Source organism: Tricharina praecox (assembly GCF_024521635.1).
Source record: "Tricharina praecox strain CBS 144465 chromosome Unknown BZA05scaffold_9, whole genome shotgun sequence".
Taxonomy (NCBI): domain Eukaryota; kingdom Fungi; phylum Ascomycota; class Pezizomycetes; order Pezizales; family Pyronemataceae; genus Tricharina; species Tricharina praecox.
In genome coordinates this window covers 278807-302471 of record NW_026250411.1, presented here as the reverse complement: position 1 = coordinate 302471, position 23665 = coordinate 278807, and the positions used below count along the sequence as shown (strand labels likewise).

At 54.8% G+C, this 23665-nt stretch overlaps 6 protein-coding genes across 6 annotated transcripts; 3 read left to right on the top strand and 3 right to left on the bottom strand.

Annotated features, from left to right (window-relative positions):
- The first annotated feature begins 1455 nt into the window (after positions 1–1455).
- Positions 1456–4122, top strand: BZA05DRAFT_269251 (uncharacterized protein). Its single transcript, XM_051480219.1, has 7 exons — positions 1456–1725; positions 1809–2048; positions 2117–2234; positions 2295–2304; positions 2381–2645; positions 2715–2996; positions 3058–4122. Exons 1-7 carry the CDS (start codon positions 1605–1607, stop codon positions 3786–3788), a joined length of 1767 nt encoding a protein of 588 aa, XP_051340307.1. The 5' UTR covers positions 1456–1604; the 3' UTR covers positions 3789–4122.
- Positions 4123–7820: 3698 nt separating this feature from the next.
- BZA05DRAFT_269166 (uncharacterized protein) lies at positions 7821–10314 on the top strand. The gene is made up of 3 exons (XM_051480217.1): positions 7821–7935; positions 8004–8233; positions 8338–10314. Exons 1-3 carry the CDS (start codon positions 7904–7906, stop codon positions 10020–10022), a joined length of 1947 nt encoding a protein of 648 aa, XP_051340306.1. The 5' UTR covers positions 7821–7903; the 3' UTR covers positions 10023–10314.
- A 2466-nt stretch (positions 10315–12780) lies between these two features.
- BZA05DRAFT_269145 (glycoside hydrolase) lies at positions 12781–13989 on the top strand. Its single transcript, XM_051480216.1, has 4 exons — positions 12781–13032; positions 13096–13311; positions 13362–13736; positions 13791–13989. Exons 1-4 carry the CDS (start codon positions 12933–12935, stop codon positions 13811–13813), a joined length of 714 nt encoding a protein of 237 aa, XP_051340305.1. The 5' UTR covers positions 12781–12932; the 3' UTR covers positions 13814–13989.
- A 331-nt stretch (positions 13990–14320) lies between these two features.
- On the bottom strand, positions 14321–15640 carry BZA05DRAFT_394613 (uncharacterized protein). The gene is made up of 2 exons (XM_051483346.1): positions 15349–15640; positions 14321–15292 (listed from the first exon to the last, which is right to left on the bottom strand). Exons 1-2 carry the CDS (start codon positions 15623–15625, stop codon positions 14385–14387), a joined length of 1185 nt encoding a protein of 394 aa, XP_051340304.1. The 5' UTR covers positions 15626–15640; the 3' UTR covers positions 14321–14384.
- Positions 15641–15769: 129 nt separating this feature from the next.
- On the bottom strand, positions 15770–19729 carry BZA05DRAFT_394611 (Urb2/Npa2 family-domain-containing protein). Its single transcript, XM_051483345.1, has 4 exons — positions 19266–19729; positions 17729–19199; positions 16672–17676; positions 15770–16620 (listed from the first exon to the last, which is right to left on the bottom strand). The coding sequence occupies exons 1-4, from the start codon at positions 19542–19544 to the stop codon at positions 15827–15829; spliced, it is 3549 nt and encodes a 1182-aa protein (XP_051340303.1). The 5' UTR covers positions 19545–19729; the 3' UTR covers positions 15770–15826.
- A 2441-nt stretch (positions 19730–22170) lies between these two features.
- Positions 22171–22952, bottom strand: BZA05DRAFT_269129 (uncharacterized protein). Its single transcript, XM_051480215.1, has one exon. The coding sequence runs from the start codon at positions 22903–22905 to the stop codon at positions 22441–22443; it is 465 nt and encodes a 154-aa protein (XP_051340302.1). The 5' UTR covers positions 22906–22952; the 3' UTR covers positions 22171–22440.
- Between the last annotated feature and the right edge of the window lie 713 nt (positions 22953–23665).

Sequence of the window (23665 nt, the reverse complement as noted above, 5' to 3'; positions counted from 1 at the left end):
GTTGGTGGCAGGTCTTGGGGGACACACGGAGGATCAACTCGACCTCTAGTTAGAGTAGAGTAGTTACGGTACTCTAGGCAACCATCCATCCATCATCATCCATCCATCCATCCACCCTCTCTGCATTAGTTAGTTGGAGTCCTTCAATTTGTACTTGCGCCATCATGAATCAGACATGTACTGAGTTGTCAACCCCCCCTCCCTCTCCCCAAATCATACCGTTCCGAGTTCCGAGGGCCATGGCCATGGCCATGGTCATGGCCAGAGAGGGATACGGTTTCACATCACGATCCGATATGATTTGCTGGGGGGCGGGAGCGAGCCAATGGGGGAAGCGGGCGGTCCGCTTTGGGGTGGGCGTGCAGGGGGCTGGTTGTGGCGGAGGACTATGCGAGTCGTTGGAAGGAGAGAGAGAGAGAACGAGAGAAAACGCCAATCCAACTGTCTACCGGTATTTTGAGAGGAATGGAATGGAACTTTGACTGTTTATGTATGGCGACCAAGCTACCTATCGGAGACAAGTAGAGTGAAGTACATAGCGGCCGCCGTCAGGTGCGAGGTCTGGTGCGAGGTCTGGTGCGAGTGAGCGCGAGTGGCGTCCGTACGATACCGGTAGTGGCTAGAACTGTTTCGATGGCCCTGCAACGACAACGCCGACCCCCGCAGTCTGGCGAGAAAAAATAGCCTTGGTTAGTCGACGGTGTCGCCTGAGCAGTCCTGTACGCTAACTAGCAGCCCTGCGGATTCGATCATTCGAGCCCGAGCTTGGGAATATATCCAGTTCGAGTTCGTGCGGCTGATAACCAACCACTTCTTACTTACTTGTATGTATGATATGTATTCCGACCGTTCGGCCAGCGGTACACACCCAAGTATCTACTTACCAAGGACCTACCGTAAATACCAAGGGGAGCAAAGGTGGCGACCTTCGAGTGGGAAAAAAACCCGAGTGCTTTCATATTCATAGTGCGTGCTTCAGGCTTCAGCTGGTGAGCATCAGGTATGCGGGGGACGCGGTCCTGCACAGAGGACTGGCCATGGCCCATTCACCGTTCCACGGCATAAGGCTTGTGCTGCCACCGCCAGCCGCAATGCCGTATCCGCCGTGGCTGTTCCTTCCCAGGAAATTCTGCCACTTCGGCGAGAACGAGCATTCTTGTCAAGGCCGCATCGATTTCGAGTCGCTGCTACCGCATGTGGTAATTGCTGGCACTTTGCAACCTGCCCGCCTTCCTGCATTGGCCGTGCGTGGTGCGGGGGACTCCCATGGCGGACAGCCCCCCCAGCTCTGCTTATTATTAACATTCCACCGAATACCAAGCAGGTGGCAGTTCGAATCACTCCCGTCTCCGACTATCATTCCCTTTACTCCCTCTCCATTCCTGTCATCCCCCCCCCTCCAACTTCCCAACCTTTCAGACACCACTCTTCAACCGCTAGTTCCTCGATCGACGAGCGCGAGATATGAGGGCCCTTATCCTCGCCGCAGCACTGCTTCCCTTCGTGGTCGCCAAGAATGGGACGAGTTGTATGTTATCGAGCGATTCCCCCCGTTTCCGTTTCGTTGTTCGTCCGTAGTGTGGTGCGCCTGAACTAACAACAAGATGTCGTGTCGCTCGTCAGGTAATGTCACGGAACCGTTCGCGATACCGTACAGCAATGTCACAGTCATCGATACCCCGTCGACGATACACGCGCCGCACAAAGCTCTCGGGTTGATTTTCGGTATGCGCATAACCATTTGCTCTTCTATCCTCCCGCGCTTCTCGAAAACAGCTTCGGAATATTGACGCTCAATTTCGTACTAGGCGGCGCACGCAAATTACTGGCGATGGGAATGGGGACCACGGCGAACTCGACATTCGTACCCGATTCCGATAAACTATGCAACCCCGACAGTCCCCAGCTGAAGGGTTGCATCTTCTGGCGCGGAGGCGTGTTCAGTCAGGCCGGAAGCAGCACCTGGGCAAAGGACCGACGGACGTCGGACTATAACGGAAGCGCTTCGAACGACGGATGGGATTATCTGAACGGGGAGAACTACAAGTGTTAGTGGCCGATCTCCGGAGGCACGGGGGTTCTGTTGAATGATTGGCTGATCTCCTGCCGGGAACAGTGATGGGAGAGGATCCCTTGACGGACTTCACTCGGGGTTGGGATAACGTGGACCTGGGTGACAAGACCCTGTCCGCGTACCCCTTCTCGATAATCGAGAACTCAACTTTTCCTTTCGGGTACGTTCGCATCACTCTATGTATAAAATTTAACGGCTTGTTTTGCTAACTTGAACGCAGAACCGGTATGGTACGTACTATAGTAACGGGGTGGTGGTGTGTGGCTCGAGTGAGAAGCGAACGCGGCTAATCTCTCTCCCATCCAGGTCGGATTGGCTTCAGATAGTGTCTTCCTACGGTCGGCTACTGCATCTCAAGTTTCACCCTCCAGGTCTTGGGGATTCCACTACGGAACGAACGGCGATAATGAAGCGCCTGGGGAGCTCGTTGTGGGAGGATACAATACCGCGAAAGCGACGTACAAGGACTTTACCAACTACACCATCTTTCCCGACAAGAGCAAGCCTTGTCCTCTGCAGGTGAACGTGCAGAGCATGAAGTGGGGAAACACGGACTTGATGGCCGGTCAAGGTACGCAACGCGCACTCGTTGCGATTTGAAAGATTCGGTTTAGTTTGGTTTGGCTGACTTGTCGGATAGGGACCTTCATGGCATGCCTGGAACCCGCGTACTGGACCATGATTCTTCCCCTAAAGGTCCAGGAGAACTGGAATAGCAGCATGATCAACGACAACAACTACGCCTTCTGGGAGCAGACGTGGGAATACTTTAAGTACAACGATACCGCAGATTCCAGCTTTCCCAACGGCGAATTGGTGATCACTCTGGACAAAGGGTTCACTGTCAATATTCCCAGAACCGAGCTATTCGAAACGGCGAAGGCCATCAACCAGACAGCTGGTGGTTGGATCAGCCAGCCAGGTAAGACACTGATCGCTTGCGTGCCTTGCGTGCCTTGCATCGCAGCTAACAGGCATCATAGATCACATCCAAACGAAAGTCGGTACGGCAGGATTTCCACCGGGTGTGGAGCCCTTGATCCCATTCTTCGGCGGGCCATTCCTTAGCCAGGTATATCTCGCCGTGGACTACGAGAACATGATTTTCTCCCTGGCGAACATGAAAGGCCAATCGACCGGAACATCTGGGTTGCGACAGCTAGGCTGTGACGACGTCCCTCCTGCTGCAGACAGCGATCCAGGGAAAAACAACACCGGCGCGATCGTGGGTGGGTCTGTCGGCGGTGTTCTGGGCTTACTCGCCATTCTGGGAGCTGTGTTCTACTTCTTCTTCTACCGTAAGCGCAAGGCCCAGCCCGCCACATATGCACCGGCAGCGGCAGTCGAAGACAAGAAGGACCACTCGGAGAACGTTCCCCGGTACACATCCCCCTACCAAGGCTCGCCATACGGTGCCTATCCTCCTCCACCGCCGACGGATCCCGGCTCCTCGCCATACCCGACCTACAGCAGTCACTACAGCGATAGGACGGCTTGGTCGACGTCCCCACCGCCACCGATGCCGGCGCAGTTCGAAGATGCGGTTATGCTCCCCGCTTCGCGACTCGACCCTGTCGAGATTGGGTCCGGAGTGCCGGAAACGCCCACGTCGCCACATAATGCGCCTTCGCCGCCGCTGCCAGCAGCAACGAGAGATGCGATCCGCCCTATGGCCCCCGCTGCGGATGCGGGGCGACCAGATCTGTTGACGTAAGCCAGCTGGAGCTAAATTTAACCGGTTCATCATAATCTAGCTTTCTCGTTTTTCCTATTTCGGTGTTTTTTTTTTGTTTCGGTGTATTTGGACGGGAATTCTTTTACTTTCGGTTGTCATCTCGATTCGCATCTACGGGAGAGAGCGAGCGAGCAAATTCTTTTGTGTGTTCTGAGTGCTTTGTTCTGTATGTGCTTTGTCGGATACCTGGTGATGCGTGGATGATTTCTCTATCTATTAATAAAAAGTAGAATCTGGAAGTATCAGTGCTTTCCGGGGCTGTTTTCGTGATGTCAGTGAATATTCATGGAACATCACCCGATGGCCCCTGCTTGACAGCTAGCGGCGACCGATCTTTGAAGTCTGGGGTAGGCCTGGAGGGCAGCGGCTAGTTGGGTCGAGGTAACTTGTTTCGCATCTAAGAGCGCCGAGATTCGAGTATTGAGCGATCGCGAAAGTTCCAAACTTCAACCCGTAGGTACGGTAGGGGTTTATCTGATGGCGGAGACAGGAGCGGTTTTGCGTATCATACTAGTTAGTAGGTACACAGAGCAGATCATGTGGACTCGTGGAGGGGAAGGTTGAGGTTGCGGTTGCGGCACAACAGGTGTTACTGTGGTGCTGTGTACTGTGTGGGACTGTGTACTGCGGGACTGTGGGATTGCGGGATTGTGAGTTTGGAATTGAGGAAATGTGAGACTGCGGGATTGCGGGATTGCGGGATTGCGGGATTGCGGTACATAAGTAGAAGACAACACCGAGGGTATCAACCTCCTCTCCGCGCACCACGTTCATCGGCACCCAACTTCCAAGTCCCCACTGCAACGTAAGAAGTTCAATACTAGCCCCGGGGCGTTCGATAGGATGTAGGTACCGAAGTTCGAACTGAAGTTCAGGCGGCCGTGGGCGAGATTATCGGGGTCTGACGCTGCGGACGACTCGACGAGATGAGATGAGGCATGGAGACATGGAGACACGGGGTGATAGCCGCTTCCCCGGGGACCCGCGTCGGAACGAGAAGGGATACCTATCGTGTTACTACCCCAGGGCAGTAGTACCATCGTTTCGTCGTTGCGGGAAAACTGGATGTTGGTACTCTGCCCAACGTTAACTTAACTTAACTCTCCCACCCAACCCCACACGGTCACACCTCCCGTCACTCGACTCCACTCACTCAACTCCACTCACTCAACTCCACTCACTCAACTCCACTCACTCAACTCCACTCACTCAACTCCACTCACTCAACTCCACTCACTCAACTCCACTCACTCAACTCCACTCACTCAACTCCACCCACTGGAATTTGTTGATAGGTATTATGCGTCTTACTGCCTGTTAGCTACGGTATCACTGATACTTCTCTCTGTCCTCTGTCGTTTTGCATCGTTGCATACAGCCTTCATTCATGGCCTTCGTGGCACTTAATACGGTAGTATTGTCCCTGGCTTCTCACCAGAGTCGGTCTCTGTAGCTAAGCCTTCGGGCCCCCAGCCCGAGTCCGGCGACGAAGACGGCTATCGTCGAATCCTCTGTCTGAGGCCCCGCTTCATCTCGTTGTTTACACGAGCTCGTTTCCATAAGCACGTCTCCTTTCGAATATTTCTCGTATCGTTGGGTACATCAATCAAGTCAAGTCAAGTTCTTCTCTCGGATTTTCAACAGAATGGGAATTCATGCGACGCATGTGGATCTGATTAAGTGTATACGGAGCGATAATTAGTGATGATGGTAGAGGCTTATATGGTGTATGATAAAATATTATACTCTACATAAACCACCCCGCATGTGGAGGCTTGCAGACTTGCAGGCCTACAGGATTAGTTAGCTCTTACAGGTACGCATCATGCGGGTATTGACTCTTGAGTATTATTTATATATGGCCGGAGCGAGCCGGTGGAGTCGGACGGCCTACGTGAGCATCGGTAGGGTATCTACACGTGAGGATAGGGCTGCTGATTCCACACATGAGCGGGGTGGGGCGGGACAGGGTGGGGCGGGGCATGTCGGCATCGTCAGCGTCTCAGAGTCAGTACTCTACAGTACCGTACTTACATCACATCAGTAGCCACGGCAGATCGATAACGAGAAGCAGGAATGTGGCTGCATCTGTAACAAAGTATTCCGTTTAGTTGTTGTCTCGCGGCAACGGCATTGTGGGCCTACATACGGCATGTAGGCATGTACTCTAGGTGTGCATAGGTAGGCGAGCTCGAATCGGGGTGGGGGGTGCTGCGGGCACTTGGGGCATGAATCGATCGGAATTGAAGTTTCTCCCCGCCGAGGGCTGGATCTTACATAACATAATCGTGCGCTCGCAGTTGGTTACGTGATCCGACTCCGCCGCGAAGATCGATCATCGTGATTTCGAGATCTGGTGAGATGGAGAGATGCGTGTGTAACCGCCGTCGTTAGGAAGGCTGACGATAACACGCTGTTGGGAGCGTTCTCTCGCCTTCTAATGCCGAGTGTCATCTCAAGGACGGGCATCGTTGCGCGTATAGTAAATACGGTAGTCTCAATAGCCACTGCCGGTTTCAAGGCCGCAAGCCGAGAATGTGTCCGAGTGATCGATGGTGAGTTGACACACTTTTCCTGCGACATGTGACTCGAGCCGTGCCACAGACACTCGGTTCTTTCGTCGCGGCTTCCACTCGTGCACTCGACTTCTTGACTTCTCGACTTGCTGCTGTCATCCGATCCTCAGCCTGAATGGCAAATAGAGTGTGACCTCGAGCCCGTACCACCGACGCCCGGTTCTTTTTTTGTGCACTCGACTTCTCGTCTTCTTTCTATCATAAGTCTGAATGGTACTTCAGCTGCCGGTGTTCGATCTTCAGCCACGCCCCCACCTCACCCCTCCACGCCGTCCCACCGCCTGGGATTCACCACACCCCGGTAATGCCGCTTACCGCTTCGGGAGAAACTCTCTCGTTTTAACTCAAGCCTTCGTACCTCACCACAACCCAACATGCTTTCGCGAACGACGGGTCTGCACCACCACCACCGAGTATCTGGAGATAGCCGCAACCGTCACCTCCTCCGGACACCGCCCGAGACACAACCCCATCGTCGCCCCGTCGCCCTGCCCGTGTCAGCAACAATAGCCTCCCGAACCCAGCCAACGAAACCCTCGCAAACAACTGCCCACCTCATGCCCCGCCGCAAACGTGCAAATCGTCGATTCACCTAACGCGTTCCTCTCCAGAACCGAAGGCCTGTCCACACGTCTGTGGCGTCGTCTCAACGCAGTGAAGATACAGCACCGAACCGTTCAGCTGTAGTAGCTTGTGCCGTCGGACGGGGAGAGCTTCTGCGGTACTGTTCTGGGGGTTATACCTCCCCACTGCACAACTCGACCCGATCTGCTTGCAGGCTGGCGGAAACGGGCGGCGGACGCTGAGCGGATATCTCATAAGCCCAGCTGCGCGGGAAGAAAGAAACCCCGAACGAGCTTACGGCGAGGGCCCTGTAAGAACTTATACCTGCCTATGCTGTACGTAGTTTACACAGAATCGAAATGTGTGGCTCTCTTCTCTGATGTGCTTTTTTCTTCAGTGCCCCCTCCATCCGTTCATCCTTCCATCCGTCCATCGCTGTAGCCAGCCCCCCGTGTCTATCTACTTCCCTCGCAACGGAAACACTTCCAGTACCAAGTATTGGATTGGGACCTACTTGCTGTCTCATCGCAATACTGGTGACCGCTGGCCCCAGCAACAGAACCGCCTCTCCAACGCCAGATTTTTCTCGCCTCCTGACCCCAATACCCGATTCATCGTCTATCGCAAGCTTCCCGAGCAGCTGGGTCGCTTCATATCCCGCTCCCGTACCATACTTTCCCATCCGCTTCCCGCAGCAGCAGCAAGCAGCTGAGCGAATTTGCGATATTTCATCTACCCCTCCCCCCTCCTCTTTCCGCCCCGCACCTTGTTCCGTGTGCGCAGGATAGACCCTTGTCTTCCGGAAAGAGAGAACGTCGAAAAAAAGAATTAGCTCTACTTGTGTGCACGCGCTCCGGATTCGTTGAAGCATCCATCCATCCACCCATCCACATCACGGGAGAGTTGCGCAGCCGAAGAGGCGGAAATATATAGCTCTTTCACTAGTCGCCAATCATGCCGTACTGGAAGGGCGAGAAATGGGCTTGGTGAGTTGCTGATCCGTGCTGGGCTTCCCCTAACTGGACCGAACTGACCTTCTCCTTCCCTCCGATAGCTACTCTTGCACCAAAGGTCACCGCAGCTCAAAATGTACCCACTACGACAGGATCCTCTACAAGGTGCGGAAGCCCGGAAGGCCTCTCAACAACTGTCCACATGTCCTGCCGGATTCCATTCCACCGGGGACCTTCGTCAATACATCGGCAGAGTCCATGGCAAATGGGAATCCCCCCATGGAGGCTTGCAACTGTGGCGGTGATCTCGTGCAGGTTGCCATACCTAAAGGCGAGCAACCCTCTCTGTCCTACTGTTGAAGCAAGGACAATCTCCCTCGGGTGGTCACATCGCTGTAAAATAAAAAGTATCGGGTACTGACATGATGCCCGTAGTGAAAAGCTGCTCCTGTCTGAAACGAGAAACTGTGGATACCATTCAGCCTCTACCGCCTCCTACACCTCTACCCACGCTACCCGAAACGAATGATGCCGCGCAAAACGGAGTCAAGAAAGGCCGAATCAGCAAGCGGCCCAACCCGCGGCGGAAGAAAAGCATAGTCTCGGAAGAGGCCGTGGAAGCTTTCAGGTCGGAGGCAGCCCGGGTGGAATCGGAGAAAACAGGTGCACCAAGGCTGGGAGAAAACAGCATAGTCACCCCGAGCAGAACGCCGTGCACCGATCCTGGATGGCATGCGTTCGATGTCCTCACTGGTCCTGTTCCTACCCAGCAAGGCATCAGCGTTGTAAAGCGACTCGTCCCTCGCGACGACCCGCCCGCAGATCCGAATCAGCCGTTTGGCCAGACGATTTCGGAAGTGAACAATGATTGGCCGCAACGGATATCAGGACCTCCACCGATGTCGTCAGCGGTCAGTGGTATCGATCATCTTTCAATGTCTCAGGCTTCAGCGCCGGGTTTCCCCGCAACGAATCCAGATTTCAATCCCGTGTTTCCACATCTAGAGGGAAATCCATCGTTTATCGACCAGTTCATGAAACCTTCGACGAACTTTTTCACCCAGGCCCCGCCTAACCTAGCGCCGATACCGCAGCAGTCCGTCGCCCTCTTCGCGCCAGCGGAGTCTTCCTACGACCGGCTGCCCAACCTAAACACCTCCTTGCATGGGGATGGATCCAGTTGCTGTGAAAAGAGGACTGCCCCTGCACCAATCCCCACGAAGCCACCACCGGGTGGCAACCTCAATGTGGGAACCGTGACGGTGGAACTTACGCAACAGGAATGGGCGGTTATACAACAGGTTCGAGCTGCAAACATCGATTTTATGGAACTGTCGAAGGTGATTAGCAGTGGTCAACTACCATTCATAACACTGCGCGGCCAAAGCACAGCCGGAACGGAGGACAGCAATCTCTCCAGCAGTGCCAACAGTCCCTGCGCAAACTCAGCCTACAGCTCCTCCTCCTCCCCCGCCAACAACGGAAACGGTGGTGGTGGTGGTGGCGGTGGTGGTGGCGGCTGCTGCAGCACCAAACCCAAATCCCCACCGCCACCACCCCCCTTCACCAGCCACGTCGGCTGCTGCTGCGGCGGAAACCAGCAGCAGCAGCAAATCCAACCGCGCGAGGAAATCCTCATGACGCCCAGCTCCCCGCGCTGCAAATGCGGCGACTCCTGCCGCTGCGTGCCGTGCGCCGACCATCCGCACAACCCGGCGATGCTCGCTCACATCCGCCAGAACATGGAGCTCATGGATGCGCCGCAGCAGGGAATGTTCGATCCCTCCCTTGGCGGCGGCGGCGGTGGAAACATGAACTCGGGCTTCAGCCCTGAGGGACCGCTCGCGTACGATGGCTACCATGACGATGGCGACGCCGACGCCCCCCAGGACTCTATGGGCGACTTCAATGACTTCGTCATCTGCGACTATAAGTACGGCACGGGGTGTGCCGAGGGCATGGGCGGGTGTAAGTGCGGCGAGGGATGCACGTGCATCGGCTGTCTTACGCATGGCGGGCACGATGGAATGCTGCTCGATATGAAGAGCGCGGATAGGGGTGGTGGTGGTGCTGGGGGTGCTGGCGATAATGGCGGCGATGGCGGCGGAGCCCGGGGTTAGGATTTCTGGGCTGGTAGGCTTTGATTCGTCACTTTTTCTGGGCGGGAGGGAGGGGGTACGGCGTTTGGGTGTATTTGAGCAAACTCTGCTATAATTTCTTGCCTGGGGGGCTTGCTTGCATTGCATTGCATGTCTTTACTTACATGTCTTTACATGTCTTTATATTACGGCTGGCTGGCGGGCACCTTACTTACACGATTGTTTACTACTTAGCTTACGTATGTGCTTTTATGTGCTTTTATGTGCTTTTATGTGCTTTTATGTGCTTGAGATGGGTTGGGTTGGGTTGGGTTGGGTTGGGTTGCATTGATACGAATATTCTTCAATTTGCATTGAGGGAAGGAAGGAGGGAGGGGTGGGGAAGTTGATGGATGGCGGTGGATCGAATAGGAAGTTGAAGGCTGGAATGGGAATGGGAATGGGACTGAGAATGGGAATGGGAATGGGAATGAGAATGGGAATGGGAATGGGAATGCGAATGGCAATGGCAATGGCAATGGCAATGGCAATGGCAATGGGAAGACGTGCCAATCTGATCGACACCACGCCACGCGTGGCTGTTGCTCGTGGCTGGGGAGCGAGTGACCGTAATGATGATGTACCTACCAAGTACCTATCCCATACATTTGTTTTGTTCCTGATCTATATATTCGACAGAATCCGGATACTAAGGCGCCAGCGGCGGCGGCAGGTCACGACGTGAACAGCTCGAGCTCGTTTCTTCCATTCACGGATCGTTCGTTACCGGAGTTGCTACACCACGAGTCCACGGCCTCATCCGGTACATAGGCAGGGCAGAGCGGGGATGTCGTACCAACTTACCTATCTCATCGATACTTCTGTATTGAATTATGATAGTAGGAAGGGCCCGATCCATGGTACCTACCAGAAGAGAGAGGAGTGAAGCTCGCGGACTGGGGGCTGCGGGCTGAGGGCTGAGGAGGATATATGCTCGCTCGCTCGCATCTGGGTTTTGAACCGTGGCGAGGGGGATGCCATTGGGAATCCTTCGCGGATCCTGTGCGGCGTGAATGTGTGCTTGAGTGCTTGGGTGTCTGCGTGAATTGGTGCTTGGAAGGCATAATGGCTACTTATCATAACTTATGAAGTATGTACCATCCACGGGTTATAGCCGGTTATACATGGCTGGTTATAGCTGGTGTCGATGCCATCTGACCTTGCCGAATACCACGGCGGAATATATGAGGGGAGGAGGCTTTCAATCAGGAAGGCGGCAAGGAAAGTCTACGTATGCGCTGGTATACGGCACTATATGTATTGGCCTGAGGAGGTAGGTAGGTGGGTTGGCATAGGACTGGACTCGTGCACTTCGAGATTCTGAAAATTCTGGAGGATGTGGGGAGTGGGGAGTGGGGAGTGGGCAGTGAGGAGTTGGGAGTCCGATGGAGCCTCTGTGGTTGTCTTTGTTACTGTCACCATTGTCGGTGGTGGGGATTTCCGATGGCCTATTGGATGCTGAGAGCTCAGGGGGCGGAGACTGGAGCCGAGGCGGGGCGGGACAGGGACTCAGGTGATGATGGTTTCTTTCTCTTCCCGACTGCCAACTGTCGAGTCCGCCGGAGACTCAGCTGGCTAACTATAGCTGCTTACTTACCATAGGTAATCGCCTACCACCGCCATTCCGCATACCTATCGTCCTAGGCCTACCTACTTACCTACCTATGTAGGTCTGTGGAGAGATCTAGGGATCTCGGATCAAACGGAAGCGCGGAATCCGAAGTTTTCCTTCGACTTCGTCGTCGATTTTGGGGGGTGGGGATTCCAGGAATTTTCATGGCTACATCATTGACTACGACCCGCATTTTCTTCTTTTTCTTTTCGCTCGGAAAGGCTTGTCGACGATTCCGGAGATTGCGCGGGGGATCTCACCCATCCTCCCGGTTGTTGGAAACCTCGAGTCCTCGACCTGTGGTTGTTGTTGTGTCGGGAAGGTGGTCCGACGGGTTGGCCGGTCCCCGGAGCTCGACAGTTGACAGTGGACAGTGGACACGCGCGGTCTTACTTTCAGTTTTTCAGTTTTTCACTTCCTTCCGAGGGTCAGCTGGTCGTGTGCATCGCATCCATCCCATAAGCCACTGCCATCTCGTCTCCTACATAGGTAGATGCCCTCACGACACCGCTCGCCCCGCACCGCCCACAATGCACATGCAGAGTGCCTGCATACCATACTATCTTCACAACCACGTGGTGTGGGAGGAAGGGGGGGTTCACATAGAGTGTATGAAAATAATTAACTTCCGAAATCCAGCCTGTCTTGCCTATCCTGCCTTCCTGTCAAGCGTGCACTGTAGGGTGTGTAGGGTATATAGACAGCTGTAGACAGGTACATAGCGTGCATTTATCCGACAGATTTATATCTCCGACCCCGACCTGCACTGCACTGACCCCCCGGGCCCCCTCCCCCGCGGAATACAGGGCCGCCGGAAAGCTTCGCGGGAATCCCTGCGCGTCATCACGAGAAAGAGCAAGCAAGAGCGAGCAAAAGGCGCCGACCCCGGATCGACAGGGCAGAGGCGCCGGTGGTACTTATGCTGTCGTGGTCACCCCCCTTCAACCCCTTCAATTTGCGGGGAGCGGCAAGAGGAGGGAGGGGAGGGTTGACGTCTGGCTAGCGAGATGTTTCCCCTTTCAGCCGTCGATGGTCGTTCAGCGTACGTAGTGGGGTTGCAGAGATATTAACTCCGGGGGGCGGGATCGTTGATGGCGGTTGTAATTGTTTCCGTCTATATTGACATGTCCATATACGAACCCATAGGTGAAGAATAGGGGATATATAAACCCCTCGAGGATTCCCCATTGGTTTTTGCAATATTTCTATATCCACAGAGATACTACCGCAGTACAGTACAGTACAGTCCTTCCTTTACAACACAAGATCCAGAATCCAGAATGAAGTCCTTCTCTATCCTGAGCGTGCTCCTGGCCGCCACCGCGGCGTCGGCACACACCATCTTCCAGCAGATTGGAATCAACGGCGTGATGCAGACTCGTATGTCTCCCCCTCGTCCTCCTCCTCCTCTGAGTTGGTGGTGGATGTTGACTGGATGAATAGGACACCAGTACATGCGTCTCCCCAGCTACGACGGTCCCATTACCGACGTGACAGCAACGGAGATGGCCTGCAACGGCGGCCCCAACCCGCTCGTCAAGATCTCGTCGGACGTAGCCTCGGTGCCCGCCGGAGCACAGATCACGCTGCAGTGGGGCCAGACGCTCGACTCGGACTTTGACACGGGGTTGATCATTGACGCTTCGCACAAGGGACCTGGTACTTCCCCCTTCCCCCACCTTCCTTTTCCCAGTCTAACAAACCCTTAGTCATGGTCTACATGTCCAAAGTCTCCTCGGCGACGGGCGCGATCCCTAACAGCGGCTGGTTCAAGATCTACGAGGACGGGTACACGAACGGGGTATGGGGCGTTGACAAGCTGATCACGAACAAGGGCAAAGTCACCGTCACGCTGCCGTCGTGTCTTCCCGCGGGCGACTACCTGCTTCGCGGCGAGCTGATCGCCCTTCACGCCGCCGGAAGCTACCCCGGCGCACAGCTGTACATGGAGTGCGCCCAGATCAGGCTCACGAGCGGTGGCAGCACGAGCCCCGCTACCTACAATATCCCAGGCATCTATGCGGGAACTGATGCTGGTATCAAGTTTAACCTCTATGCGAGCACCATTAGTTACACTATTCCAGGTAGGCGACGTGATCCCCCACCCCCAAAAGCGGTTGCTGATATTTGTGCAATAGGTCCTCGCCCGTTCACTTGCTAGAGATCGAAAAACTTTTGGGAGTTGGGGTTTGGGTTGAATGTTGGAGTTATGGTTAGGTCTTGATGACCAGATTGTACAGATGAGGAGATATAACATGTATGATGTATCTCATGTGCTGTTTGTGGACAGTAATTCAGCAGACTTCGTTCCTCACACACACACACACACAGTCGATGCGAGTATGAAACCATGACGTGCCCCACGTGACGAGAGTACGAGACGCCAAAGACCAGTCAACGTGACAGCTCGGAAGAAGTCACGAGAAAATGCTTGGTATTGCAAACAAAATCACTCGTCCGGAAGTTCCAGAACCATACGCCCCTAAGCAAACCCACGGAGCTGGTTCGCCATAGTCTAGATAGGCTGCATTCGAAATAAAACAGGAAGATCTCTCTCTCTCCCACGGAGCTGGCGGGAAAGGTCGAGGTTTGTGGTGGCCATAGTCTAGTAAAGCCGTATATATGTGACGATAGATTGATTCTCCCCCTCCCTCCCTCCCTAAGCAAACCCCCCCTCTCAACCTCAACCTCATTTATGACGAACCTGCGCCTCTCCTCACTCAACACCATTTTCACGGACCCGAACCCGGTGGTGCCCAGTGCGTCCCCTCGAACCTACAATCCGGGAATTTGGCCACGACCGTTCTAAACTGATTATCGGAGATCCACCCGGGCCTCAACAGATGGCTCATCATCCAATAATTCCTACAGACCAACGACCTAAGGGTGTCTTTGTGCATTGTGAGGAAGACGGTAGGATCCTCGAGGTGAGCGCCCTCGCGCGTCGTGGCGGCGAGCTCCAGATGCGCCAGCTTCGGGAGCCTGTAATCAATAGCCCACGGTGAGAGCGCGAAGTGCAGCGGCGTCTCGAAGAGGATGTTGCGGAACGACGGGAAGGAGGAGTCGGGGTCCGCGTAGGGCACGCGCTCAGAGTCGATAATGATCGTGAGCGATTCGACGGCAACGCAGTGGCACACGATCTCGGTACGGAGCGCGCACTGCCACCATGGGCCGCGGTATACCTGCGGGATGTTGGTGAGGGCCAGGTGCGTGATGCTGGCGACGACGTTGGCGATCTGCTGCGGCTTGGAGTCGGCGTAGGGGGTCTCCGCGGCGGGACGCTGGTAGTACGCGGACGGGAACAGGCTCGGTGGGTGCCACGCGGCGATCGTAAGCGTCGTGATTTCGTACTCGCAGTGGTTGAGCGCTTTGATCAGCCCCCAGAAGGCGCGCGTGGGGCTCGCATCGTATTGCCGGTAGGGCTCGCTGGCGAACGCGGAGATGGTGACTGTGCGCAGGTTGGAGAAGGCCGGGAGCGCGCGGGCGAGCGAGAGGATGTCGAAGTAAGTACCCAGGACGTCGGTTTGCGCAAGGTACATCTGATGGCGTGCCAAGAGATCGCGGGCCATCGCTTTGCTGTCGGCAAGGAGGGTGTCCTCGCCAAGGAGGCATATCGAGTCGATTTGGTGGATATCCGCTGGTTAGGTATATGTCAGTCCGATGATCTCTTCCGATCAATGCTGGCAGCCGTACGAGGGGAGATGTGCTCGACCACTTTGTACTCGAAGATGGTGACACAGTTCGCGATCTCGGAGCATCGCGAGAGGTTCACGATGCGCTCGAACGCTTCACGGTTGAATTCGCATAGCCGGACGCGTTTGAAGGCTAGCGGCGTGGCCGACCGCTTGAAAGCTCTACAGAGGAGCCGTAGTTCGCGGAAGTGGTTGCTGGTTAATACCGGCTCATCCGGAAAAGGGTCATGGTAGGAGAAGATTGAATCGAGGAGCTCGGTGGGGAGGTTTTGCAGCGCCATGGGTGACGATAGTAGGATACAGCTGTAACCACTTGCTATATATCGTTCAGGGATAGGTACATACGTCAGGAAAACTGCCGGCGCTTACATAGGGCGACGATCACAAGATATCACGTTTATCACCCCCATCACAAAACGAAAATGCAAACCAAAAACTTCCAATTACGCCTTCTAAATAAAGCCCAAACTTTTGCAGCAAGATTACACCCTTTCACCGCGTCCCCTACCAAACTCGACCCACAGCGCTCTAACGACAGCTCTGCCCTCGGCATTCATCCGTCCCGTGACTCTTCTCATCCCCTCACGCCCCAGAACCTCCAACATTTTATCGACGCCCACATTGATTTCCCGTCTGACGGCAGCATCAACCCGTTCCTCAAGCACCCGCTTGATAAACGTTTCCAGTACGGGCCCAACCACGTTCCCGACCATCTTCCTCTCCTTACTCCGCTCGCTGTCCGTCAGCTCGCTGTTGTGCGAGCGCACGGTGGACACTGGTGGGTCGCAGAACGCCTGCAGGACACGTGCGAAGACGCGTGCAGAGTGTAAGGTTAGTGGGGTAGCGGTGGTAGAGAGTAGCCATGGAGGGTGTAGCGCGCGCTCTGTTTTTCTGCGCGAGAGCTTGGGCGTGAAGAGGACTGTCAGGAGTGTCTGGAGGAGCGCTACAACTAGGTGATAGCGGCCGCGAATGCGGTGGCGGTGTAGAGAGAGGATCGTTGAGAGAATGGAGGTTAATGAGGCGTAAAGGGTATCTGTGTCTGTCGCGGTGAGAGATGGCCCATGCGCGGATGCGGCAATGGTGAGGGATGAGATTGTGGCGTCGACGTTGTGTTGAATGATTGCCCAAGGATGCAATCGGAGGAGGGTGTTGATGCAGTGGGCGTTGAGGATGAATGCGGATGGCGAGAGCGAGGAGGGAAGTGAAATGAGGAGTCTTGAGTGTGCAGCTGAGAAAACGTCAATGGAGGCTGAGAGCTCCTCTGGGGTTTCGGGTTCTATTGTTTATTAGCGGTATTCCAAGGATTCTAGAGTAGAGGGCAATTCACTCTTGATAGCATTAATCAGAATCTTGAATAGCTCCCAGATAAAGTCGCCGCCAATTTCATCAGAGAAGCAAGCATCCACAACTCTCCGAGAAACGTCCCGGTGAGTAGTAATATCCAGCCGATCTACCGCACACTTGTAATGCCTTAAGAGATCCGCGTCTCTCTCTCTTTTCAGCACTTGAGAAGACACCACCGAGAAGGCGGTAACATTCATCATGTCCTCCACGCTCTCGGCCACTGTAGAAACGACACCAATGGTCTCAACGACAATATCAGCATCTGGCACCTCATAGCCCCACACTTTGGTGACCCTTCCAGCAACCCGAGCAGCGATCTCAAGGGCGGCGTCTCTGTCGTCCCTCTCCAACTCCCAAACCTGTCTCCAGTATTTCAATGCGGTGGCATCAACACGTTTCTTGGAGCCGACAGTTTTTGCCAAAAGTTCCAGGAACCACTTTCTCGTTTTTTCCAGATCTCCAGAGTTGATTGCCGCCTCGCTCCTGAATTTCCAGAGCTCCGTGATAACAACCCAGCTCATCTCCAGCTCTCCCGCACTGAGGCCATCACCCTTTCTAGCACCCTTAACGAGCGAGTAGTTCATCCGGATGAGAGACGTGAGGTATTCCTTAGTCTTCTCCTGGTCGCGGTTGATGAATGCGTGACTGAGGACTCGGCGGAAGATATCCGCCGCCCCGGGGTTTGTGAACAACATCTTGATTACCTGGCAGTCGGTGGCCATGAACGATCCCGCATTGCCAACCTTCCAAAGCCGCTGCATGAGCGGCCGGACGCGCGAGAATCCAACGATATCTAGAAGCAGACATGTGTCCAGAATCCTTTCCCTCGTTGTGCGCTTGATGGCCTCTAGTGGAAACAGTTCGAGTAAGGAGACGAAAAAGCTGTATTGATCTCTATTCTTAGGGGACAATGTCGGGAGATCCGCAGCAGATTTCGCCATGTCTTCCTCAAATGGAAGTCTCGTCACGAGAGCGGACAGCATAGCCTCTGTATTCGTCAGTTTCTTGACTCCAATCGTGAGATTCGGCAAGACATATACCCTTGACGGCAGGATGCTCGTAGAATTCCGGCCTTCCGAGGAGTGCCTGGCAGAGTTGTGCAGCATCAAGAGGGCCACTGGCAGCTCCCCCATCTAACGCCGCACCCAGGAGACTATCCACAAACTCCCTTCTGTGAGTAGTATCGACCTTCTCCAGGATCGCAAGATGACCGCCGATAACAGCTGTAGCCACAACATGACCAAAGTTCGTCTTGTCCACGCTAGCAATACTTCTATCCCACGACTTGAATCGGCCCAAGCTCTTCGCGACAGCATGCAGAACGACCTGCGCGCCCTCCATGGCGGCGCCCTCCGGAGTATCTTCCGCCACCCGCATCAAGACCTCGGATGCGAAAACAGCTTCCTTCCATCTCTTGCCGGCACTGACGAGCTCCGTAGCATCTTTGATTGCCGGAACCAAAAGTTCCGGTTTGATACCACCGATCCGGACCAGCAGCCTCCAGGCCCTCCAGTCCTTGCCATCTTTCCGGGCGGTCTCCACGACCTCCTCCAAAGTGCCCGACGTGAGCAACTGTGTTTCCGTTTCCTCTCTCCGCAGTCCACGAAGAATTGCGTCCAGGACGATCCATGATTTTTCCTGTCGGAGGTTTCCAACCGCTTTTACCACTTGCTGCGAGGTAAGGGAGTCTTCGACTATGGGCGCAAAGATTCCGGCCAGCTCGTCGCTCCGCCAGATATCGCCTTCCGCACCGGACTTTAGTTGCTTGGACCAGCGCGCCACGAAACCCATCACATCGCGCGCCTTCACGAACCCGTCCACGACCAGGCGAAGTACCCGACCGGTTTGCGGCGACGACCTTGCCTTCGAGAGCGCAGAGAACAGCTGGGTGGTAAGAGTAGCAACATCGGGGTGGAGAAAGGTGTCAAAGTCAATCGCGAGAGCAGTCTCGACAAGTGACCATCTCATAAATTCCGGGTTTGAGGAGGTGAGGTTGGCGAATTTGGTAACGATGCGTGAGAGGGTAGAAGGCGACAGTGCAGTCCCGGTTTCGATCAGGATTTGCAGCAGTGAGGCAATGCTGTCTCCGCTCGATGCCGATTCGTCGAGAACTTCTGATTGGAGATCAACACCGGCGACTACACTCAACAACGCCACGAAGAGCGCTTCGACGATTGCTGCATCCGCCTTTGTGCGCTTCCTCGAATGCGCGTCGATCGCGATGCGGAACAACACCGGTAGATAGGGAATGCTGATGGCTTCCGGTGTTCCCGACATGGCCGCATCCTGCTGCTTGAGAGGCCCAAGTAGAGAAATCAGATCCTTCGTGGACGGCACCCTAGCAGCGCCCTGCTTCTGTCCGGCATTGCCCACAGGAAATAAGACCTCGGGTGAAAAAATGTATTCGGCGAGCATATTCTCCAGGACCGTCTTCAGCGAATCGTCAATCTCGGGCGCCACCAACAGCGTCGCCGAAATCTCCAAGCATTTCTCCGACCACACCGCCGACGTCTACCATACACTGTCAGCCCACCCCACCACACCACCACTACCCACCCACTGGGAAAGAGCGCAAACCTTCTTCGCGTTTGCACTACCCCAGATACTGCCCCTCCACAAATCGACCACCACATCAACCCACATCCGTTGCACCTGTTCGCCAGCACCAACCATCTGCTTACACACCCTCAAAAAGGCGCCGAGAATACCCGCGGCGACCTCAGGCGACGCCTTCAACCCGGCCGCAATCGAGCTCTCGCTGCTCGCAATCCCTCTCAGCACGGTCAACACCTCCGCGACTCTATCCAGCAGCTCTCCGGGCGCAGCGTATTCCTCGCGCGTCCGCAACTCCTCCATGACCTTCGCCACGAGCGGCACGATCCCATGTCTCTTCAGCGTTCCGGCGACGGTCGGTGGATCGGCGGCGCGCAACAGTTCCAGCAGGAAGTCCCAGCACTCGGTCGACGTGCGCGCGGCTCTTCCGGCGGCACCCTCGTCCTCCTTCAGCCGCTGGGCGAGCCATTCGAGCAGCCACTCGTTGCGCCGCGGGAAGAAGACATTCGACGCGGCGGCGGAGGAGTGGTAGAGGTCGCGTGCGGTCGGGAGGAGCGACAGGAGCGGCGCGTCGCGGGACCGGAGGGACTTGGTTATCGACGAGGTCTTGGGGAGGGAAGCAGTGTCCTGCCAGGCCGCCTTCACCGTCAGCGCGGCCCAAAAGCGGGGGCGGGGGAATGAGTGTGGGGTGCTACACGTACCGCCTGTGCGAGGTGAGGCATTCTCGATTGCGCAATGCTGCTGCTGCTGTGACTTGCCTACTTACCGAGTGAGGGTTGTGAATCTCGAACTTTCGTCGAGTGCGCGTACATACACCAGCCTAAAAAAAAAATCCACCCTGGGTGTTGAGCCGCGTTTCTGTCTATCGGTACGTTCCGAATATCAGCGCTAGCCGAAGATCTACGATTAACCACATGGGTAATTGCTTATCCAATCATCTAATCTCCGTGCACTCCCAACTTCCAAGTCACACCTCTCACGCTCTAAAAACCAAAAAACAAGCCAGACCAAATCCTCATGCATGTCTCCACAAGCAAGCTTCAAGCTTAAAGCTTGCTTGCTTGCTTGCCAACCGTCTGGCACGACGACGATCCACACTACAAGTGCCGACATACCAATCCGAGTCAGAATAAATCCTTCCAGAACTCCAGACCACCCCCCCCCCATCACCAGCATCAGCCGAACTCCGACAGCTGACTGCCGTGGGCCGAAAAGAGTAACTACACCCAGCACCCGCGAGCCTTCCAGGTTCTCACCGCGTAACGTGGAGTCTGCATGCGCGCATCCAATCCACCTAAGCACCTATGCTATGTAGGTCCTAGGAAGATGTATATGCCTATTGTATGTAAGTCTTCGGTATGGGGTACCTGTGCGAAGTAGGAAGGATAGGTATCCAGACTAAGGGCTGAGTCCACGATCCCCCTCCCCCTCCCCCTCCGCGAGGCGACGGGTCCTCCCTGGCCCTGGAACCTAACTACATACCTAGCCAGGCAGGCAGGCAAGTGTTCGATCTATGTAACTTGGGTACATATCCCTACAGATCTCGGCCATCGAACCGGCAGACCCACTCGGCACGCCGAGTGAGCTTTAATGAGGCAGCCCCATGCCCTCCCAAGCTCCCAGCATATCCCATCCCATACCATACCATCCACGTAGTACCAAACATACATAAATCGGAGCGAACCCACGCGCAGTACCTAGAGTACCAGTACCTACCGGTAGCAGGTAAGTTAGGACGCAAGCGTGTATTGGATACATAGAGGACAAACTACCGGCCCAGGTGTCCCAGGTGTCCCTCCCAATCGCCGCGTGTCGTCGTGTGGCGTGGAGTGGAGTGGCGTGGAGTGGAGTGGAGTGGAGTGGAGTGTGCTCGAGCCGATCGGTTGGTTGCACCGGGACCTTGACATATTGTATGTATATGAAACCCAGCCTTCGCTCCGTCGCTCCCTCCTCCACCACCACCGCCGCAACCACCGCAACCACCGACGCCGACGCCGCCGCCACCGCCGCACCCGCACCCGCAGACGAGTACCGTACAGTACAGTACAGTACAGTACAGTACCGCGGACGTCTACTGATGTTTCACCGCGTGACGTGTGCGGTATGTATACTCGAAGTACATACATTACATTATGTACATACCGTAACTGTGGATGGTTTCGGGGTAGCCACGCACGCACGCCACAAGCCGAAACCTATGTAAACCTAACCCTTGCCGGAGCTCCGTCGCTTGCTTGCTTCCTTCCTCGTCCGCGCGCGACCAACACACACAGCAGTGCACAAGCGAGTATGCAGATGCTGGATATCTCAAACACCCAACTTGGGGGGAGGAGGTATTTGTCAACCGGCCCACTTCCCCTCCGCCACGGGAGGGAGAGAATCGGCAGGTGCACACATCACCGTACCGGTATGAGGTATGTGGTTATGTACCGTAGTTACATACATACATGCCGCCTCTGGGAGCCGACGGTATATATCAGGTATGTAGGTACGATGCGTACACACACATACATACGGTACTTGGGTGAATGCTTCAGACATACATTAGGTGCATACATACATGCATAGTGCACTTCTGTTTGAGTAGATACGGTACTTATGATACTCACGTGTTTCCGTGGGAGCTGGATTCGGGAGGGTGGGGGGTTTCCCATTATTCAGATTCCCGCGGGCAGTACGGGCCGATTGGATATGATATTTCATCCCCAGACATCGCCCGTCAATGCGTCGACACAACCGTGACACCCTCCCCCCAAGGCCGCCGCGTCTCCTCCATCCCATGAAACGCCTGCGACAACCGATGCTCACCACGCACCACGCACCACGCACCATCACAGTAACTACGATATTTATGTAGAAACTACAGATGTAGTAATAATGTAGTAACAAGCTCGCAACACAGCACACACATATATCCATTCATACACACACACATACACACATACACACATATACACACATACACACATACACACATACACACATATACACACATACACACATACACACATACACACATACACACATACACACATACACACATACCATGGTGCATACATCCATCCATACCATACTTACCCACATCCATCCATACCATACATACCATACCCACATCCATACCCATATCCATCCACCCATCCATCCATCCATAAATACACACACACCGTACCAAGGTGCATACATATCGTCCCATCACCCATCACCCACCCACCATCCATGTGCCATGTGCCAATCCCATATGTAAGCCATCAATTCCAAATTTCCGCCCTCCGATCTGCACAACCCAGCACACGGGCTGAGAATCGGCGGCGGCCACGCCGGGGCGGCGCGTGGCGCGAAACCGGCGATTGACTCGGTCTGGTACGGTAGATATGCTGCACTGTTTTGCACTTCGGCGCACGTCTTCTGCATAGAGAGCGGTACTTACCACGAATTTTGTATGTATGTAGAGTATGTGGGTATGTAGAGTGCGAGTGTGCATATGGGTGCATAGGAGTGTGCATACATACGAGTGTAGGTAGGTGGGTAGGTAGGTAGGTGGGTAGGTGGGTAGGTGGGTAGGTGGGTAGGTAGGCAGAGATGGGTAGGGCAGGCATGCGCAGCAGCAGCAGGAGGAAGCAAGACTCCATTGGATGGGCCATGTAAGTAAACAGTCTATGTACATATGACTTCACTCTGCGGCGCACCCACGTCGAGTATCATAGAGTAGAGTAGTTGGAGTAGACGGTAGAGTAGTGGTAGTTAGTGCTCGCATAGCCTACATCTGTACCAGGCCTACGTCTTAACACATCGTACTTGTTTCTTTTCTTTTCTTTTCTTTTTCTTTCGTACGCACTTGCATACCGCATCGAATGCTATTCTACGGCCAAGTACCGAAGCCTTCAGGCGAGAGCGGAGGGGGAGGGGAAGACTGCGTGGCTCTCCTCCCCCCACCACCCCCGGGCACGCCTACCTACCAGCCAGAGCGGGCGCCGGTCATCTCTACATACTCTACAGTCCACACCACCACCCGTCATAGGTCTCAACCTACCCTACCTTAACCCCAACCCCAACCCTTACATACGTACAGGATATATAGCCTGAATGGCAGCATGAGCAGCAGCATCAGTAGCAGTAGCAGCATCAGTAGCAGTATCAGTGGTAGGCAGTGGTAGTTAGGCAGTGTCGGTCGGTAGGCAGTACCTACTACATTTAAACTCCTACCGGTACATACATCATACATACATGCATACCTACCAGTTAGTTACCTAGATCTTAGTTGCATAGCATACCAGCCCAGACACCGAACGAACCATAAAGCCCGTGATATAGCTATAGGATGACGCCTCCGCCTCAACCCCGGCGTGGTTGCGTGCGCCATACGGAAGGATCGATGACGACGATGCATTTGGTTACATACCGGTACACACATTAGGTACATACAA

Coding starts and splice junctions, on each gene's coding strand:
- BZA05DRAFT_269166 (XM_051480217.1), top strand. CDS start 7,904: ATGCCGTACTGGAAGGGCGAGAAATGGGCTTG. Junction 7,936..8,003: donor AAGGGCGAGAAATGGGCTTG/GTGAGTTGCTGA, acceptor TCCCTCCGATAG/CTACTCTTGCACCAAAGGTC. Junction 8,234..8,337: donor GCAGGTTGCCATACCTAAAG/GCGAGCAACCCT, acceptor TGATGCCCGTAG/TGAAAAGCTGCTCCTGTCTG.
- BZA05DRAFT_269145 (XM_051480216.1), top strand. CDS start 12,933: ATGAAGTCCTTCTCTATCCTGAGCGTGCTCCTGGCCGCCACCGCGGCG. Junction 13,312..13,361: donor CGCTTCGCACAAGGGACCTG/GTACTTCCCCCT, acceptor ACAAACCCTTAG/TCATGGTCTACATGTCCAAA. Junction 13,737..13,790: donor CATTAGTTACACTATTCCAG/GTAGGCGACGTG, acceptor TTTGTGCAATAG/GTCCTCGCCCGTTCACTTGC.
- BZA05DRAFT_269251 (XM_051480219.1), top strand. CDS start 1,605: ATGTCGTGTCGCTCGTCAGGTAATGTCACGGAACCGTTCGCGATACCG. Junction 2,049..2,116: donor GAACGGGGAGAACTACAAGT/GTTAGTGGCCGA, acceptor TGCCGGGAACAG/TGATGGGAGAGGATCCCTTG. Junction 2,646..2,714: donor GGACTTGATGGCCGGTCAAG/GTACGCAACGCG, acceptor CTTGTCGGATAG/GGACCTTCATGGCATGCCTG.
- BZA05DRAFT_394613 (XM_051483346.1), bottom strand. CDS start 15,625: ATGGCGCTGCAAAACCTCCCCACCGAGCTCCTCGATTCAATCTTCTCC. Junction 15,293..15,348: donor AGTGGTCGAGCACATCTCCC/CTCGTACGGCTG, acceptor CATATACCTAAC/CAGCGGATATCCACCAAATC.
- BZA05DRAFT_269129 (XM_051480215.1), bottom strand. CDS start 22,905: ATGTACATAGACTGTTTACTTACATGGCCCATCCAATGGAGTCTTGCT.
- BZA05DRAFT_394611 (XM_051483345.1), bottom strand. CDS start 19,544: ATGGAGGAGTTGCGGACGCGCGAGGAATACGCTGCGCCCGGAGAGCTG. Junction 17,677..17,728: donor CGAGCATCCTGCCGTCAAGG/GTATATGTCTTG, acceptor TGACGAATACAG/AGGCTATGCTGTCCGCTCTC. Junction 16,621..16,671: donor TCTGATTAATGCTATCAAGA/GTGAATTGCCCT, acceptor AATAAACAATAG/AACCCGAAACCCCAGAGGAG.